The 18,779-nt window shown below is 47.8% G+C and overlaps 1 protein-coding gene across 1 annotated transcript; it reads left to right on the plus strand.

The window, feature by feature from the left end:
* The first annotated feature begins 3,559 nt into the window (after positions 1-3,559).
* LOC120931931 (G-protein coupled receptor 61-like) lies at positions 3,560-5,258 on the plus strand. The gene has a single exon (XM_040343914.1). It carries the CDS (start codon positions 3,697-3,699, stop codon positions 5,053-5,055), a length of 1,359 nt encoding a protein of 452 aa, XP_040199848.1. The 5' UTR covers positions 3,560-3,696; the 3' UTR covers positions 5,056-5,258.
* Positions 5,259-18,779: the final 13,521 nt, after the last annotated feature.

Here is an 18,779-nt window from a genome sequence, read left to right on the forward strand (position 1 = left end):
ACTATGGGGATATAGCCAGCAATTGTTTCCTTATATATATTACATATAATATATAATATGGACATTATAAGGCAACAATTGCAAGCTATGGCCCCACAGTGAGATTTCCCCACTTCCTGTTCTGGTGACACTAAGACAGGATGTGAGGGGACATTTCCTGCAATGATACAACCCTGTTAGATGTTCTAGTTATGTATAAAAGGTATATATAAAGCCAGGACTTTTTTTTTCCATTTTGGCTAAAACCCCATTTTATCTTTTTTCCCATTGTGAGGTCCCATAGAAACAACAGGTAGTGAAGGGGAAATGTCCTTGGAGACAGTTGTCACCAGAAATGGAGTCCTGATTGGAAGGTTACTCTCTTTTCCTTCTCTAGGGACAGCTAAAAGTTTGGATTTTCATACAGAGCCACTGGCACAGGGAGCTCTTTGTCCTGGTGACCAAAATGCTTTTAACCCTTCACTACTCACTACTCCAAAATTTAGATAAACATGTGGATTTCGCTTCACTTTAAAATGACAGGTTTCTGAATATCTATAGTGTGATCCTGGGATATGACGCTGTGTCCATACACTGCTAATTGTGTATGTCCATTGTATCTGTGCAGAATTATTCTCCTGGAGGATGACATGGGATGGAAGAGGAAGACATTGGATGGAGGAGAAGGACATGGGATGGAGGAAATGGGAGCAGAGAAGAAGGACACGGGATGGGGGGTTTGGACTGAAGGAGGAGGATAACATGGGGTAGAGGAGATTGGAAGCAGGAGGGAGAGGACATGGGATGGAGGAGGAGGACATGGGATTGGGGGGGGGGGGGGTGTGACTGGAGGAGGACATAGTATGGAGAAGTTGGGAAGGAGGAGGAATAGGACATGGGGTGGAAAAGATGAGACTGCAGGAGGAGGAATTGGATGGAGGAGATGGGGGAGGTGGGATAGGGGAGATGGGATTGGAGGAGGAACACATGGGATTGGAGGAGGAGGACATGGGATGGAAGAGGAGGACATAGGATGGGGAGATGGGACTGGAAGAGGAGGGCATGGGATGGAGAAGGAGGAGGACATGGGATGGAAGAGATGGGATTGGAGGAGGAGGACATGGGATGGGGAGATGGGACTGGAAGAGGAGGGCATGGAATAGAGAAGGAGGAGGACATGGGATGAGACTTGGTGGAATGGCCACTGGGGGGCCCTGGGGAATGTTGATTGTTAGGTGGAGGGGGGCAGGCTTAAAGCTGTGTAAGGGGTCCCAAAATGTTCGGCTGCCCTGCACCTAGGTAAGTATGATTTTGAAAAAAAAAACACAAACCCAATACTTCTCTTGGAGGAAGAGGTCATGGGATTGGAGGAGGAGGACATGGGATGGGGGAAATGGGATTGGAGGGGGACATGGGACGGGGGAGATGGGAATTGGAGGAGGAGGACATGGGATGGAGGAGGAGGAGGAGATGGGATGGGACTTAGTGGGATGGCCACTGAGGGGCCCTGGGGAATGTTGATTTTTAGGTGATGGGGGCAAGACTTAAGCTGTGTAAGGGACCCCGAAATGTCTGATGGCTGCAGTGCACCTAGGTAAGTGTGATTTTGAAAAAAACATGAACCCCCATACTTCTCAGGAGGCGGAGGACTTGGGATGGGGGTGGTATTGGAGGAGGAGGACATGGGATGGGGGAGATAGCATTGGAGGAGGAGGACATGGGATGGGGGAGATAGCATTGGAGGAGGAGGACATAGGATGGGGGAGATAGCATTGGAGGAGGAGGAGGAGGACATGGGATGGGGGAGATAGCATTGGAGGAGGAGGACATGGGATGGGGGAGATGGCATTGGAGGAGGAGGACATGGGATGGGGGAGATAGCATTGGAGGAGGAGGACATGGGATGGGGGAGATAGCATCGGAGGAGGAGGAGGACATGGGATGGGGGAGATAGCATTGGAGGAGGAGGACATGGGATGGGGGAGATAGCATTGGAGGAGAAGGACATGGGATGGGGGAGATAGCATTGGAGGAGGAGGACATGGGATGGGGAGATGGGACTGGCAGAGGAGGACATGGGATGGGGGAGATAGCATTGGAGGAGGAGGACATGGGACGGGGAGATGGGACTGGCAGAGGAGGACATGGGATGGGGGAGATAGCATTAGAGGAGGAGGACATGGGATGGGGGAGATAGCATTGGAGGAGGAGGACATGGGATGGGGGAGATATAGCATTGGAGGAGGAGGACATGGGATGGGGGAGATGGGACTGGCAGAGGAGGACATGGGATGGGGGAGATATAGCATTGGAGGAGGAGGACATGGGATGGGGGAGATAGCATTGGAGGAGGAGGACATGGGACGGGGGAGATGGGACTGGCAGAGGAGGACATGGGATGGGGGAGATAGCATTGGAGGAGGAGGACATGGGATGGGGGAGATAGCATTGGAGGAGGAGGACATGGGATGGGGGAGATATAGCATTGGAGGAGGAGGACATGGGATGGGGGAGATGGGACTGGCAGAGGAGGACATGGGATGGGGGAGATATAGCATTGGAGGAGGAGGACATGGGATGGGGGAGATAGCATTGGAGGAGGAGGACATGGGACGGGGGAGATGGGACTGGCAGAGGAGGACATGGGATGGGGGAGATAGCATTGGAGGAGGAGGACATGGGATGGGGGAGATAGCATTGGAGGAGGAGGACATGGGATGGGGGAGATATCATTGGAGGAGGAGGACATGGGATGGGGGAGATGGGACTGGCAGAGGAGGACATGGGATGGGGGAGATAGCATTGGAGGAGGAGGACATGGGATGGGGGAGATAGCATTGGAGGAGGAGGACATGGGATGGGGGAGATAGCATTGGAGGAGGAGGACATGGGATGGGGGAGATAGCATTGGAGGAGGAGGACATGGGATGGGGGAGATAGCATTGGAGGAGGAGGACATGGGACGGGGAGATGGGACTGGCAGAGGAGGACATGGGATGGGGGAGATAGCATTGGAGGAGGAGGACATGGGACGGGGAGATGGCATTAGGGGAACATGGGACGGGGGAGATGGGATTGGAGGGGGACGGGGAGATGGGATTGAAGGGGGACAGGGAGATGGGATTGAAGGAGGAGGACATGGGATGGAGGAGGTCAGGAGGAGGAGGACATGGGATGGGACTTGGTGGGATGGAACAGGATTTGTCGGAAGGTTTAGGGGGGGCAGGCCTAAAGCTGTGTAAGGGGCCCCAAAATGTCTGATGGCTGCCCTGCACCTAGGTAAGTATAATTTTGGAAAAAAAACAGCAGGAACCCCATACTTAGCTTTTAAATCTAACCTGTCCAGGTGACAACTCTACAGTAATTTCACTGCAGAAGGAAAAGCGTTGTCACCCAGTAAAATGAAAGGGGAGGGAAGGGGGATAGGAGAGAGCAGTCTTGATCCTAGATCTGTCATAGAAGGGCCCCAGGAATGATGAGGGTCACATTCCATGTGAAGAATGGTCAGATGCTGTCACCTGACGTCAAGTGTGATGAGATGGATGCTGCGAGCCTCCTCCCCTCCTCCTCCTCTGGCAGAGTCGGTGCAGGGAGCCAGCACTCCCCTATACACGCCTGTGGGGCTGGAGATAGGTATGGCATTAGTAGGGCATTGGTAGCCGTGTACGGAGGGGATGCTTCGTGCTAGGAAAGGTCCAGGTGAGAGGAGCTCCGGAGATGACCAATGCTAGGCTGCATTGGATGGGGATGGCCGATCACCCGTGTGTTAATGGAAGCACTAACTGCTCGTCCGGCTCGTTCTCGTCTCTGGAGGCGGTGGCGGACTCCATCCCCCGGTATGTCGGGCTCTTCTTCATGCTTCTGCTGGACCTGGGCGCCGTGCTGGGGAACGTGGCGGTGGCCGCCGTCATCCTGAAGACGCCCCAGCTCCGGAAATTCCTCTTCGTCGTCCACCTGTGTATTATAGACACCTTGGCTGCCATGACGGTGATGCCGCTGGGGATGGTGGCCAGCTCCGGGAAGGTGGCATTCGGGGAGAGCCTGTGCCAAGCCTACATCTCCTTGGAGGTTTGCTTCAGCAGCGCGTCCATCCTCACTGTGTCTGCCATCCATATCGAACGGTATTATTACATCGTACACCCAATGAGATATGAAGTCAAGATGACCTTGGGTCTGGCCATCTCGGTCCTCATCTTCATCTGGCTGCAGGCGTCCTTGACGTCCACCGTGCCCTTCCTGCCATCGGCCGGCAGCGGCTCCAACAATGCCAGCCTGGTCAACGCCACCCGGTGCTCCCTGCAGAGGAATGCAGGGGGGCACAGGAAAGTCTTCGTCACCTTCTTCGTCTTGGTGTATTTTGTGTTACCTCTGGTCATCATAGTGACAGTCTACTGCAACGTCTTCAAGGTGGCCAGGATAGCTGCCATGCAACATGGACCTCTACCTTCCTGGGCAGCAAGCCCTCGCCAGAGGTCCAACTCCACTGGCAGTAGAACCAACATCATGCCAGGGGACAGGTCCCAAAGAGGTTCCCCAGACAGGACGTTGGGGGGAGCGAAAGCGGCCTTCACCCTCATGATCATAGGTGGCCAGTTTGTCATGTGCTGGTTTCCTTACTTCGTCTACCATGTCCAAAACGCCCTAGAGAACAACTACAAAGCCTCTGGAACCAAATGGGAGAACATTGTCAAGTGGCTTGCTTACACCTCCTTTACAGTCAACCCTTTCTTTTATGGTTGCCTGAACAGGCAGATCCGAACCGAACTTGCCAGGATCCCCAAATGTTTCCTAAAACAGTCTTTGGATGAGCAGCTAGGCCTCTCCAGCCATGAAGGCTCTGTAGAGGAGAACTTTCTTCAGTTCCTTCAAAGAACCAGCTGTGTGGTGGACAGAAGAAACAGCTTCCCAACATCCACCGCCTCTAGGCTGCTGGTCAATCAAAGTACTTTGAGCTTTAGGATCCCAGGGCAAATTTTGGAAGAAACCCCAGAGTTGATGGAACAGGATTCGTCTGAAGCTTTCAGAAGTCTACAGATGTGTACGAGGCAAGCAAACACCCTGGGGGTGACAAAGTGAACCCAACTTTTTTTGGTGACTTTTTTTAAGGGTTGATTGATCAGTTGACTAAATGTGTCCCATGTGAAAACAAATAGGCATAATGAGTAGTGGGTGAAGTGCGTCATCTACAGTACTAGGCAAGGAAACAGCCTTGGGGTGACAAAGTGAACCCAACTTTTTTGGTGACATTTTGAGGGTTGGTTGACCAAATGTGTTCCATGCAGGAACAAATAGGCAAAGAGGGCAGGGGGCAAAGTGCACCATCTACAGTACTAGAAAGGGAAACAGCTTTGGGGCGACAAAGGTAACCCACTTTCTTGGTGTCGTTTTATATTTAGGGTTTTGACCAGTTGACTAAATGTGTTCCATGCAGGAACAAATAGGCAAAGAGGGCAGCGGGCAAAGTGCACCATCTACAGTACTAGAAAAGGAAACAGCATTGAGGCGACAAAGTTAACCCACTTTCTTGGTGTCGTTTTATATTTAGGGTTTTGACCAAATGTGTCCCATGTGAAAACAAATAGGCATAATGAGTAGTGGGTGAAGTGCATCATCTACAGTACTAGGCAAGGAAACAGCCTTGGGCCGACAAAGTGAACCCAACTTTTTTGGTGACTTTTTGAGGGTTGGTTGACCAAATGTGTTCAATGCAGGAACAAATAGGCAAAGAGGGCAGTGGGCAAAGTGCACCATCTACAGTACTAGAAAGGGAAACAGCCTTGGGGCGACAAAGTTAACCCACTTTCTTGGTGTCGTTTTATATTTAGGGTTTTGACCAAATGTGTCCCATGTGGAAATAAATTTTCTTATTCACAGGAATAAAGAGAAGTGGGCAAAGTGTAGAATTTACGGTACTGGCCTGGGTAAGGACAGTACTGGCCTAGGGCTGATAAAGTGAATCCAACTTCTTGGTGACTTTTTAGGGTCGATTGATCATTTGTAACAAATGTGTCCCATGTGGAAACAAATATTTTTATTAATTAAAAAACAAACAAAAAAACAGCATTATGTAAAGTGCAGCATCCACAGTACTAGGCAATGAGATGGACTAGGGCTGAACCCACCTTCTTTATTACATTTTAGGTTGATTAAAAGGGTTGTAAAGTGTTGTTTTTTATTTTTTAAGTAGGTTCCTTTAAGCTAGTGCATTGTTGGTTCACTTACCTTTTCCTTACATTTCCCTTCTAGATGTTTTTTTTTTTTGTCTGAATTTCTCACTTCCTGTTTCTCCTCAGTAAGCTTGCCACCATCATCCATGGGGGTTAGTCAGCCAGAACAGCTTACTGAGGAGAAACAGGAAGTGACAAATTCAGACAGAGAAAAAAAAACATTTAGAAGGAAATTTGAAGGAAAAAGGTAACCAACAATGCACTAGCTTAAAGGAACCTATTTAGAAAATAAAAAAAACAAACCTTTACCACCCCTTTAATCATTTGACTAAATGTGGAAACAACCAGCCTTATTATTGATATTAAAAAGCATCCACCTAACCTAAATGTATCTTTCACAATGTTGCTGCAGAAAACTGACATTGCTTGGTTGCTATAGGATGCTGCACTTTCACATCAGTGTTACTCTTTGCAGTACATTTTATTATCGCAGTATTAAGCTCAAAACCAAAAATGTTAAATATTGCAGTTTACCAATTCTTAAAGCATAGGTGTGCACCCTAAAGCTCCAACACATAGGCGTTGGACATATTTACCGGCCTCTTCCCCACTCTCCATCCTGAAAAAATGGGAGGAAAGGGGAGCCAGGGAGCACACAGGGGGGACCCGGAAAGCACAAAGAAGAGGAACAGGGACAGGAGGGGTGGCATATATTGGTACCGATCCCCTGTATTTTCCTCCTGTGGAAGCTGTATGTCGATGAGAGGGAGAGGTGGAGAAGCCTGCTTTTAGCTGCTGCAGAAGCAAATGCAGATCGGTTCCACTGAATTCCATCCCCGCCACTTTTCCTGTCCCGGGTTCTGAGGGTCGGCAAGGAAGAATTGCGGTTCAATGGCTAGCAGGTGGCAGGTTGCCAACCCCAGGATTAGGGTGTGTCCTGGCACACCCCTTGCGCACGCCTATGCCTCAAAATCATATTAAAGCGGTTCTCCACCCTAAAGTGAAGTCCAGGTATTTGCACCCACTTCCGGCCCGGCATTCGGGCAAAAGACGGGCATTGCGTCACATCCCGTCGCCCCCCCCCCCCCCGTTGTGTGCTGGGAACACTCGGCTCCCAGCACACAGCGGGAGCCAATCGGCGGGCGCGACGCGACTCGCGCATGCGCCGTAGGGAACCAGGCAGTGAAGCCGCAGCGCTTCACTTCCTGGTTCCCTCAGCGTGGATGGAGGGGGGAGCAGCAGGGTGACGAGCGATCGCTCGTGCTCTGCTGCGGACGGCGCTGGACTCCAGGACAGGTAAGTGTCCTAATATTAAAAGTCAGCAGCTGCAGTATTTGTAGCTGCTGACTTTTAATATTTTTTTTGGGGTGGAACATCCGCTTTAAGCCCTGGTTCACACTGGTGCATTTTTAAACGTCAAATCGACATAATTTTCCGGCAATTGCCAATTTCAAAAAGTAGTTTCTGTACTACTTTTTGCGATTTCAGCCCGCAATTTACATTGCCACCTGTGCAGAAACCTGTACAGATGTCTCTGTAATCGCGACCCAAATTGGGACTGACAGGCGGGAGTGAAATTGTACGAGTTCAGCTGAACTTGCACAGCTTCATTCCCGCAGCCCAGCGTGAACCTGGGCTAAAGGCTGCTTTTTTTTTTTAAATTCTAATAACAAACACGTCATACTTACCTGCTCTTTGCACTGATTTTGAATAGAGCAGCCCTGATTTTCTTTTTCTCAGGTCCCCTGCCACTCCTCCTGGCTCCTCCCCCCTGCCAAGTGCCCCCATAGCAAGGAGACTGCTATGGGGCACCCAAGCAGGCTTACTCCTGAGCCACTGCTCTGTGTAGCTTTCTCCTCATTGGCTCACTGGCAGTGATTGACAGTACTATCTCAGCCAATGAGGAGGAAGAGAACCGGGAGAGCCACTGCTCTTGTGCACATCGCTGGATTGAGATGGGGCTCAGGTATGTATTGGGGGGGGGGGGGGAAAGCTGCACACAGAAGCTTTTTTACCTTCATGCATATAATGCATAAAGGTAAAAAACCTTGATCCTTTTATAACTGCTTTAAATATGGTGGCTGTGTTAGTTTTTTAGGCTTTTTTTTTCCCTGTACCACTCTTTTGCTGGCCATACACGTATAGATTTTTGGCTGAGAATTCTCTGAACTATAATGCTCCTTCAAATTTTCCCGTCACTGTGGTAAAAAAAAAACGTACATTGATTTGGCCCCACTAACGATTAGAAAATCAAACGAACAATCTTAAAACCAAAATCAATATGTATTAGTCTCCATTCTGGATGGAGGAGCAATGGAGCCACCTTTCGACATCAGTCTGGGGAGACGGCGGTTTTAAAGTGGCATATTAAGAGGGACTTGACTAACACATTTAAATTAAACTCCAGCAACATTTTTCTTTTGGTGTATAGGTTTGACGTAAATGAATTAAAGCTGACCATTGAAAGCACCCCTGTCATCGGTAAATGGTTTGTCTCAAACCTCAAAAAAAAAAGCTGAAAAATAACAGACTTGCTGGCTGGATCAGCAGGTGAAAATAAAGGAAAGAAACATTAAAAAAAACAAAAACACATGCAGCCATCACATCTAAGAACTGGTAAGCTGCAATGTAATAGATTTTTGTTTTTTAGGTTTATTACCACTTTAATGACTAAGCTCAACGGTATTAAATAGGGGCTTAATCATTGTATATCTATAGGGAAATCTCATGGTATTACAATCTGTTTACTATCAAGGCACAAGCACTTTTATAGCAAAGAGGGACTGCTGGAAGAAAAATGAACAGCGTCATAGCGTGGAGGAAGGTGTGGGGTCATTTATGTTGTGAGAGTTTTATTTTAGATCTATGCTCTGTCTAACAAAAAAAAAAAAATTACTTTTAGCTAAGGAATGCGATTGTCCTAATTTTCCAAATCTGTATTCAGATTCCTCCGATTGTTACGTTTTGCGTGTTAATATTAAGAATTTACCAGATTTTACACAAATCATAGGAAACACCTTTGCGCAATTGTGAAATGCATATGAGCTGGTATGCTCTTCTGCATGCTGTTATTAGATATGAAGCACAACATAGCAATAAAGAAAATTGCAACGTTTACAACTTAACTGTTGTGTTGTTATTATGTTTCAAGTTGGAAATATTTGACCTGACACTTTGATAACCCTAAAATATTTTTCTGTTGAACTTATAACGCTACAAATTATTACTACTTGGTTGTACAAATAGCTACACAGCATCAAATAAAGACATGGTGGATCTCCTCTAATTCACAGTAATATATTAGGCAGTTCAGCAGGATACACAATTACAAAGCATATACAGGTATCGAAGTTCTGAGGCTGGGATACATCTTTCAGGAATTTCTTTTCTCCCATGCCATGACAGCTTTTGGCCAGAAAAAACAGCTGTGTGCAAGGGCGGACTGACCATTGAGTCATTTGGGCACTGCCCGAGGGCCCCATGCCACTGGGGGGCCCCATCAGGGTTGCCAGGCTCAGTAAAACCAGGGACAGTATGTAAAAATCTATGTTTTTTTTTACATCTGTCCCTGATATGTCCGAAACCGACATGCTTTTGATGTGAAAATCCCAAGATTTTAGCTGCCTGCCTCCTGGCGTGGTGGCCATCTGTAAGCCCAGGGGCCCCATAATCTTATATTGCCCAGGGGCCCCATGAGTTGTCAGTCCGCCTCTGGCTGTGTGTATGCTCCATAGCAGTTTTCACGTCATGAAAACCGCCGGGAAAAATTAGAACATGTTTTCTTTTTTCCTGCCGGGATTCCCGGTGTTTTTTAAGCCGGCAGTTTTCTCTATGGTGGAAAACATGCGGTGGAGCATACACACAGCTGGGTTTCCCGACCAAAGCTCTCATGGCAGTTTTCCTGCTGGGAAATCCATCCGTGTGTAGGGGGAAAAAGCTACCGCGCAGGTTCTCGGTTTTCCCGGCAGACATTTTTTACCGCCGGGGGAAACCGATCGTGTGTACAAGGCATTTGATTAGAATCAGTGCAAAATGACACAAAAATGGAAGCTTGCATCAACTGAGGTTCACGGGAGATCCATCATGTAGCCATAGGACGTTGCTTGGTTTCCATGATTCTAACCTGTGGCTACACAAAACAGAAGGCACCTGCACTTCCCAGGTCATGAAAAGCAATGGTCAAAGGCTACATGAGGGAGGGCACTTGCGAGTATAGATGGGCTCAGGCGTATTCGCACCTCCGCGCGCCCGCCAGGAAGCTGACACTGCGCAACGCTAATCACAGGTAGTGAGACATTTCCCGATCTGTGCAGTCGCAGATCGAGAAATATCTCACTACCTGTGATTAGCGGTGCACATTGTCAGCTTCCTGGCGGGTGCGGGCATGTGGAGGTGCGAACACGCCTGAGTTCATCCTTACTTGTGAGTCCCAGGGGCCACAGACTTCCAATTGTATGCCTTTTTACTGTTAAAACAGTTCTACCCATATTTACATGTTGACACTATCTGCTTCATAGCAGCAAGCTAAAACCACATTGGATGTTTTTTTTTTTGGGCTTGATTAACCTTGTTTCCATGGGGTAATCTGTTCTCTTCCTTTTTAGTACTGGTGCTGAGAGGTACGTAATTTGCTCCGCCGATTTGGCTCCTGGGAGATGTGTGTCATCATTCCCAGGAGTCAGTGGGTATTGTCGCCTGTTAGCATTGTGTTATTTCCAAACAGGAAACAACGTGATGCAAGGCGGGTATAAGTGACGCTGTGATGGCAACCTAATATACAGTCTGTGCAACGCACCTTGTGGTTTATGCGCATGCACGAGATAGGGAGGTGCATGCTGGGTAGCCAGCAGCACCTTATCCCTGAAGAATACACTGGTGGGCTTCACATGCCCATAATTAAGATGGGAACGCACTGGCAATCGAGAAAAAAGGTTAGTTTTCCACAAAATACATAACTACAACAGTGCCATTGCAGATAATTCACTTGTTAGACAGATATTAGTAAGAACATCACAGTGTCTTTAAAAAAATAAATAAATAAGGCTGGAACTCCACTTTAAGTAAGTTATATACCCTCACAATATGTAATGGACCCCTAGAACGGCTAGAACAGTTACATGGGCCACCTAGGATGTTACAATTGAGTAATGTTCTCAACGTAATATACTATGTACCCCTTACAGTGCCACCCTAAATTCTTCCTTGTTTGGTTTTATTAGCACATCACGTTTCCTACATGCTGCGTTTGCACAGGCAGAGCAGTCTATTCATTTGAATGGGGTGCTGTACCTATGGGCAGAGGCGTTGCTAGGGGGGTGCGGGGGGTGCGGCCCGCACCGGGTGACACCCACTAGAGGGGTGACACCATCCCGATTTAAAAAAAAAAAAAAAAAAATTGTATTTTTTTTTTAGCTGACATGTGGGGGGGCGGCCCCCCGCAACTGCAGCGATGAGCGCCGCGGAATCGGAGCGCCGAGCGCCGCGGTACAAGAGGAGGGGGGTTGCGGGGTGACACGGCAGCACCATCCATCCCCTCCTCTCACAGCCACGGGCTGTTAGCGGTGCTCGGCAGTCGGCACACAGGCACAGCCCCCTCCTCTCTGTTTGTGTGTACAGAGGGGGAGGGGCCGAGGGGACCTTCTGTCCATGTGCCGTGGCGCTGCCTGCGATGATCTGAGGTACTGAATGTGAAGGGGGGTGTTTGCACCTGGGGGGATTTCACTGAAGGGGGGGGGTTTGCACTGAGGGGCAGGGGGTTGTACTAAGGGGGTGTTTGCACTGAGGGGGTTTTCACTAAGGGGGGTTTGCACTGGGGGGGTTGTACTAAGGGGGGTTTGCACTGGGGGTGTTTGCACTGGGGGGGTTGCACCGAGGGGGTTTGCACTGAGGGGGGGGATTTGCACTGAGGGGGGGTTGCACAAAGGGGGGGGTGTCTGCACTGAGGGGGTGTCTGCACTGAAGGGGGTCTGTGTAACATGCAGGGGTCCAGAGGTGCAGGTGACTGTGTAATGTAAAAGGGGTGCAGTGATGCAGGGTGCTGTGTAATGTAAAAGGGTCCAGAGGTGCAGGGGGCTATGAGATATAAAGGGGGCCAGTGATGCAGGGTGCTGTGTAATGTAAAGGGGTCCAGTGATGCAGGGTGCTGTGTAATGTAAAGGGGTCCAGAGGTGCAGGGTGCTGTGTAATGTAAAAGGGTCCAGAGGTGCAGGGTGCTGTGTAATGTAAAGGGGTGCAGAGGGCTGTGTAGTTTAAAAGGGTCCAGAGGTGCAGGGGGCTATGTGATGTAAAGGGGTGCAGAGGTGCAGGCGGCTGTGTAATGTAAAAGGGGTGCAGTGATGCAGGGTGCTGTGTAATGTAAAATGGTCCAGAGATGCAGAGTGCTATGAGATGTAAAGGGGTCCAGTGATGCAGGGTGCTGTGTAATTTTAAAGGGGTCCAGTGATGCAGGGTACTGTGTAATGTAAAGAGGTCCAGAGGTGCAGGGTGCTGTGTAATGTAAAGGGGTCCAGTGATGCAGGGTGCTGTGTAATGTAAAGGGGTCCAGAGGTTCAAGGGGCTATGTGATGTAAAGGGGTCCAGTAGTGCAGGGGGCTGTGTAATGTAAAAGGGTCCAGAGGTGCAGGGGGCTATAAGATGTAAAGGGGTCCAGTGATGCAGGGTGCTGTGTAATGTAAAGGGGTGCAGTGATGCAGGGTACTGTGTAAATTTAAAGGGGTCCAGTGATGCAGGGGGCTGTGTAATGTAAAGAGGTCTAGAGGTGCAGGGTGCTGTGTAATGTAAAGGGGTCCAGAGGTGCAGGGGGCTATGTGATGTAAAGGGGTCCAGTGGTGCAGAGGGCTGTGTAATGTAAAGAGGTCCAGAGGTGCAGGGTGCTGTGTAATGTAAAGGGGCCCAGAGGTGCAGGGTGCTGTGTAATGTAAAAGGGTCCAGAGGTGAAGGGGGCTGTGAGATGTAAAGGGGTCCAGTGATACAGGGTGCTGTGTAATTTTAAAGGGGTCCAGTGATGCAGGGGGCTGTGTAATTTTAAAGGGGTCCAGTGATGCAGGGGGCTGTGTAATGTAAAGGGGTCCAATGATGCAGGGGGCTGTGTAATGTAAAGGGGTCCAGTGATGCAGGGGGCTGTGTAATGTAAAGGGGTCCAGTGATGCAGGGTGCTGTGCAATGTAAAGTGGTCCAGAGGTGCAGTTGTGGAGAGGGGTACACAGTAGTAACAAAAAGATATTGAAGGATGCAGAGGTATGCAGGGGGCACAGTGGGGTGTTTTTACATTTTAACATGGGGGGGTGCCAGATATTGGATCCGCCTCGGGTGCCAAATGCTCTAGGTACGCCCCTGGCCTATAGATGTGAATTCCGGTTCTGGAGAAAGAGAGGTGGGGGGAGGGGACAAAGAAAAATGGAGAGAAAGAAGAAGGGATAGAACGAACAAGAAAGATGGATAGGGAGAGAGAGAAAAGGGGAAGAAAGGAGAACAGAGAGCAAACAGTAGGGTAAAAAAATATTTAATTTTTTTTATTGGGGGGGGGGTGACACCATATTTTACCGCACCAGGTGACACCAACCCTAGTGACGCCACTGCCTATGGGAAACACGGGGAAAAGGTCCCACACCTACAGGGCAGCCACACAAAATGGCATGGTGCCTCAGCACCCAAAAAGGCGCTGTGTTTTCAGATTAAGAATTAATGGCACCCCGTGCGTCTGGTAAAGAGCAGAACATTTGGCAGGGGATGCGGGTACTCTTACGATTTACACACATTATCCTGCAATAGTGTCAACCTAGCCTTAGCATTTATTTATGTACCCCTGGATTTTGTATAACTGTTGTATAAATAATTGCTTACGGACACTAATAATTGTATAAATCTCTTTTATATAGATTTTTGTTTCTTTAGATAAAACTGTAAGCTCATATTTTAACGCAACATTAAACCTTCAGTTTTTTTCCTTTAATCAGGCTCAGGTAAGTATAGGGGGGTTGGGGAAACACATGCAGCAGAGAAGGTTTTTTATCTTAATGCATAGACGTTACAACCACTTTAAAGTGGAGTTCCACCAAAAAATGGAACTTCCGCTTTAAAGAAAGGTGAACCCCTGACATGCCACATTTGTCATGTAATTTTTTTTGGGGGGGAGCGGAAACTCTCTTTTTAGAGGGTTCTAGCTCCCACTTCCTCCCTAGGTCGCCTTGGTGACCCAAAGTAAGTCACCTCTCCCCCCTCCCTCTCCGCAATCATCTGGGACACGTCACAGGTCCCAGGTCACAGGTCCCAGATGATTGCTCCGCCAATCACGTTGCACAGCGCGACTCGCCCATACACAGTGTGTGCCCACAGTGACGATGCCAGCACCCCAGAGAGGAGGGGGAGACGAGCGGGGCTTCGTTCCCCCGCATCACTGGACCCTGGGACAGGTAAGTGTTCGATTTATTAAAAGTCAGCAACTGCAGTATTTGCAGCTGCTGACTTTTAATATATATATATATATATATATATTTTTTTAGGCAGAACACTCTTTTAAGGTTCTCCAGATCTTATCTTGTACAGATATATCATAGTTTAGAAAAGCTTAGATGTCATATGCCGCGTACACACGATCGGTTTTCCCATCGGAAAGTCAGATGTGAGCTTTTGGACGGCTCTTTTGTATGCTCCATCTGACTTTTTCTGTCAGAATTTCTGCCAGCGAAAGTTTGAGAGCAGGTTCTCTATTTTCCAGATGGAAAAAATTCCTATCGGAAAAAACGTTAGTCTGTATGGAATACCGACACGCAAAAAAAACACACATGCTCAGAATTAAGCAAAAGAGCCGAACTGCCTATTGAACTTCATTGATCCCGGCTCGTCACCGCATTCTTGATGGGCGGAATTTGGTGTGACCATGTGTAGGTAAGACAACCTTGAGCGGAATTTGGTCGGAATAACCATCCAAGGTTTTTCCGACGGGAAAACCGATCATGTAAACGCGACAATAGAGTGCCATATCATATTTTACTGTATAGATATTTCTTATAATCAATATATCAACGCAGTTTGGTTGCTATAGGCAAAGGCTTTAGGGCCCATTTATAGTTATCACAATGCATGGCAACCAACCAGCTCTCTGTGTGCGGTAAGAACGGCACCTTAATGTATTGTACAGTGGAGCACAATGCACCAGAATGCGCCATAACATTTAAAATGTGTTTGTGATGTGCTACGTTGCTAAAAAAAAAATGCTCTGCATTGTCAGCCCATTCAGCATTGAATGGCTTACCTTGACAATGCAGTTTGGCAAGTGCCATAATGTGTGTGCATTAACACACTGCAATGGAACACTTAAAGTGGAGTGCCAGCCTGTAAAAAAAAAATGAAAAAAGTCCTTTACTATAAGAACACTTACCTGTCCAGGTATCCTGTGATATCGGCTTTGGGACCAGGTGGCGGCAGTGGTGGCCCATCCATTAGGGGCTCCCGAACGCCGCCCCCTCTATCCACAGCTGCCACCCCCTCCACCTTCTAGCAATGCTCTATCTATTACCCCTGCCACCCCCTATTCATGCGTTCAGCCCTTTTCAGGACGCCGAGCACCTGAATTACAGCAGCGTTTTGTTTTTTAACCACCTGATTAAAGCCAGAGGCTCTAATAGGCTTCAAAATAGGGTGGGAATGAATATTCCCTGTTGCAACACTGATCCTCCTCCCAGACAATCCGGAAGTGGGTCTGATACATGTCACCCGATTGGCTGAAAGGACAGATGATCCTATTGTACGCCTAGGAGGAGGGGAGGAGATGCACAGCGGAAGCAAGGAGAAGGGAGGAGGAGAAGACACAGGATGCCCGCTGCCTAGATGGGGTAAGTGGACCAACCGGCAGCCAGCGAGCAGGGAGTGGGGTGATTTGAGGGGGGCATGGGGAGGTTGTTTGCCACACCTAAACAAAAAACCACAAGCTGCCACTGGGTGCTGGCATCTTCACTAAGGAAATCAGGAATTGATGCCTTGTGGCTTTACAGTTTGTTTCCTACTTGTCATGCTGAGCTTTCTGAATGGTCACACATGGCCACCAAAAAATTCAGCGTTATATCAGTACTGCAATTATTTGTCACAGATCTAAATGCAGCTTTATTTCTTTTTTGAGGCCCATGCACATAGCGCCTATAGTCAGTAATCAGTAAACATACGCCGAGTAAATCTGTAAAATCAAAATCAGAAAAATCTGCATCTGACGGCAGTAATGTACGCATGTAACCATATAAACGCATTAAAGTTTAAGTTCAGCCAAAACTAAAATAATTTTTTTGGGCTGGACGCACATTTTAAATACTTCTACCTTGTTTTGTTTTGATAAATTGAACCTCTAGCATTAGAAAACATAAGTTAGTTGAAGATGTACCATCATCCTAATATTCAAAGAAGAAATGAAGGGTTCAGTGAACTACCGTAAACCCTGAAACACCAACAGTGAAGGTGGGCGGGGAGGACTATAGCGGTACTTGGTAAAGTAGATACACTCAAAATCGAGCTATCATTGAAATAAGTTTAACAAAATTTATTGACAAGAATTAAAAACAGAACAAGTATTGATAAAACAATACACAAGACGTGACGGCAAACTGATCACCAAAATACCCGAAGTGACACTCGAGTGTTTACGGCGCCTGCGCAGTCAGGCAGGCGCAGGCGCCGTAAACACTCGAGTGTCACTTTGGGTATTTTCGGAAGGCGTGACGCGCTTTAGCAGCCCGTCAATCAACTCCGCTTGGCTTAGGAACACCTATACCCGGAAGGAATCCCCGCTCGGAGCCGGATAACAATGGCTGATAAAACGATAAGTACAAAAAAAACAAAAACAGCATACTGCAGATGTCAGCAGTATGCTGGATCTAATGGCAGAAAGTTGATTTTTGGGTGAACCTCCGCTTTAAGTTGTAGCTTAGTGGTGGCATGGATCCATATTCAGTTCAGGGGAGTATTGCCAGTAGTTTGTTTGTAGCGTGGTCCGGCTACAGCCGACAATAATAACTTACAACTTGTACTCTGCACGCTGTACTGTTTATAGGAGCGAGACATGTGTAGTTAATGAGGCATTGATTCCACTGGCACTTCCGCGTTCCACGCTGGAACGCACGTGGCGCCGGGCGATGACGTCAGTTCGGGGTCGCTGTATGCGTTCCAGCGTGGAACGTGGAAGTGCCAGTGAAATCAATGCTGGAACACACGTGGTGCCGGGCGATGACGTCAGTGCGCGGTTGCCGTATGCGTTCCAGCGTGGAACGCAATACGGCGAAGAGAAGCGCCGTTTACAGTATCTTATTCCATTGTGCCAATTGCAGCTCACGTGACCGCCCAGCTCTTTCCTCTCCCAGGCTAAAAGCTACAGTGGGAGGAGCCAAGAACTCCTACTGAGTTCAGCCAGGAGCAGGAGAGGAGAGAGTCGGGTGGTTACATTAACGTCGATCAGCGCTATGGAATAAGGTACACAGTGGGTTTTTTTTAAATCACACACACACACTGGGAAACATAGCGTTATCTAACAGAGGGAATTGAAGAGACTTTACACTGTTATTCTATCATCAGGAGGGGAGGATCAGGGAGCTGACAGGCAAGGAGGGGAGGGGGGAGAAGACAGTTTAAAGCTGCAGATGACGGAGGCATGTAAACTGACCACAGCATCAGGGCTCAGCAGCCGTGATAAACCGTGGTCAGTTTACAGGGACGAGGGCAGAACAAGGCAGGATCAGCCATTTCAGGTGATACAGTGGGCCAAATTACACAGCACAAGCACTTTGCTGTATAAAATGCTTTAAAAGTTACAAACACGTTTTTCTCCACACCAGGGAGAAGGCCTTGCATTACTGTGTGTAGTTACAGACAGAAGAACAGAAAGTGAGGATTTCTCAGAAGAAATAAGGACATTTAAAAGCAAAATCGAAGGACTGCACTAAGGTAAAGGAAGCCATTTAGGGAATTCTTTTCTTTTTACCTTTACAACCCCTTTAAGCAGGAGGAGCGTTTACTCCTCTGATGCCGGTTACATGTTCAAAATAAAAAAAAACAGCCTTTAGAATACAGAGTAAAAATAAATAATATCAGTAAACTGTTTTACATTGTCATATAAATTTATAAATCTTTATTTTATGGAAATAACATGGTGTGGGCGGATTTCTGCCAGTCACAAGATGTGTCACGCCCCTCCATCCTGTGTCTGTGAATAAGAAGGAGGTGAAGCTTCCATTAATCTACATGTGATATCCCTCCTCCATTGTGTTTAGCTGGTTAGTGGGCATGGAGGAGGAGGGAGTGGGCTGTCATTTAGCACTGTGTATACACCTACATGTGTGACTCTATAGTCACATGGGCTGCTCAGATGTGATAGGAAGGAAATGCTCAGCATAGAAACTCACTGAAAACTGAGCATGTGCAGAGTTTCCATCACAGCTGCAAAATTCCTAGCTGAATTGGGGACAAGAACAGAAGGCGATAGAGACCAGCAGAATAAACCAGTTTTTTTGCAGAAAACAAATTTCATAGTGACCGAGTGAGTATGTACAGCATGTAACACAGCCATGATGTGGGTTTAGTGGCACTTTAAGTCCCCTTTCACACATGCAGACTGTTAGTTTGATCAGTCACATTTTTTTTTTTTTTTTCAAA

Source organism: Rana temporaria, chromosome 3 (assembly GCF_905171775.1).
Source record: "Rana temporaria chromosome 3, aRanTem1.1, whole genome shotgun sequence".
NCBI classification, from domain to species: domain Eukaryota; kingdom Metazoa; phylum Chordata; class Amphibia; order Anura; family Ranidae; genus Rana; species Rana temporaria.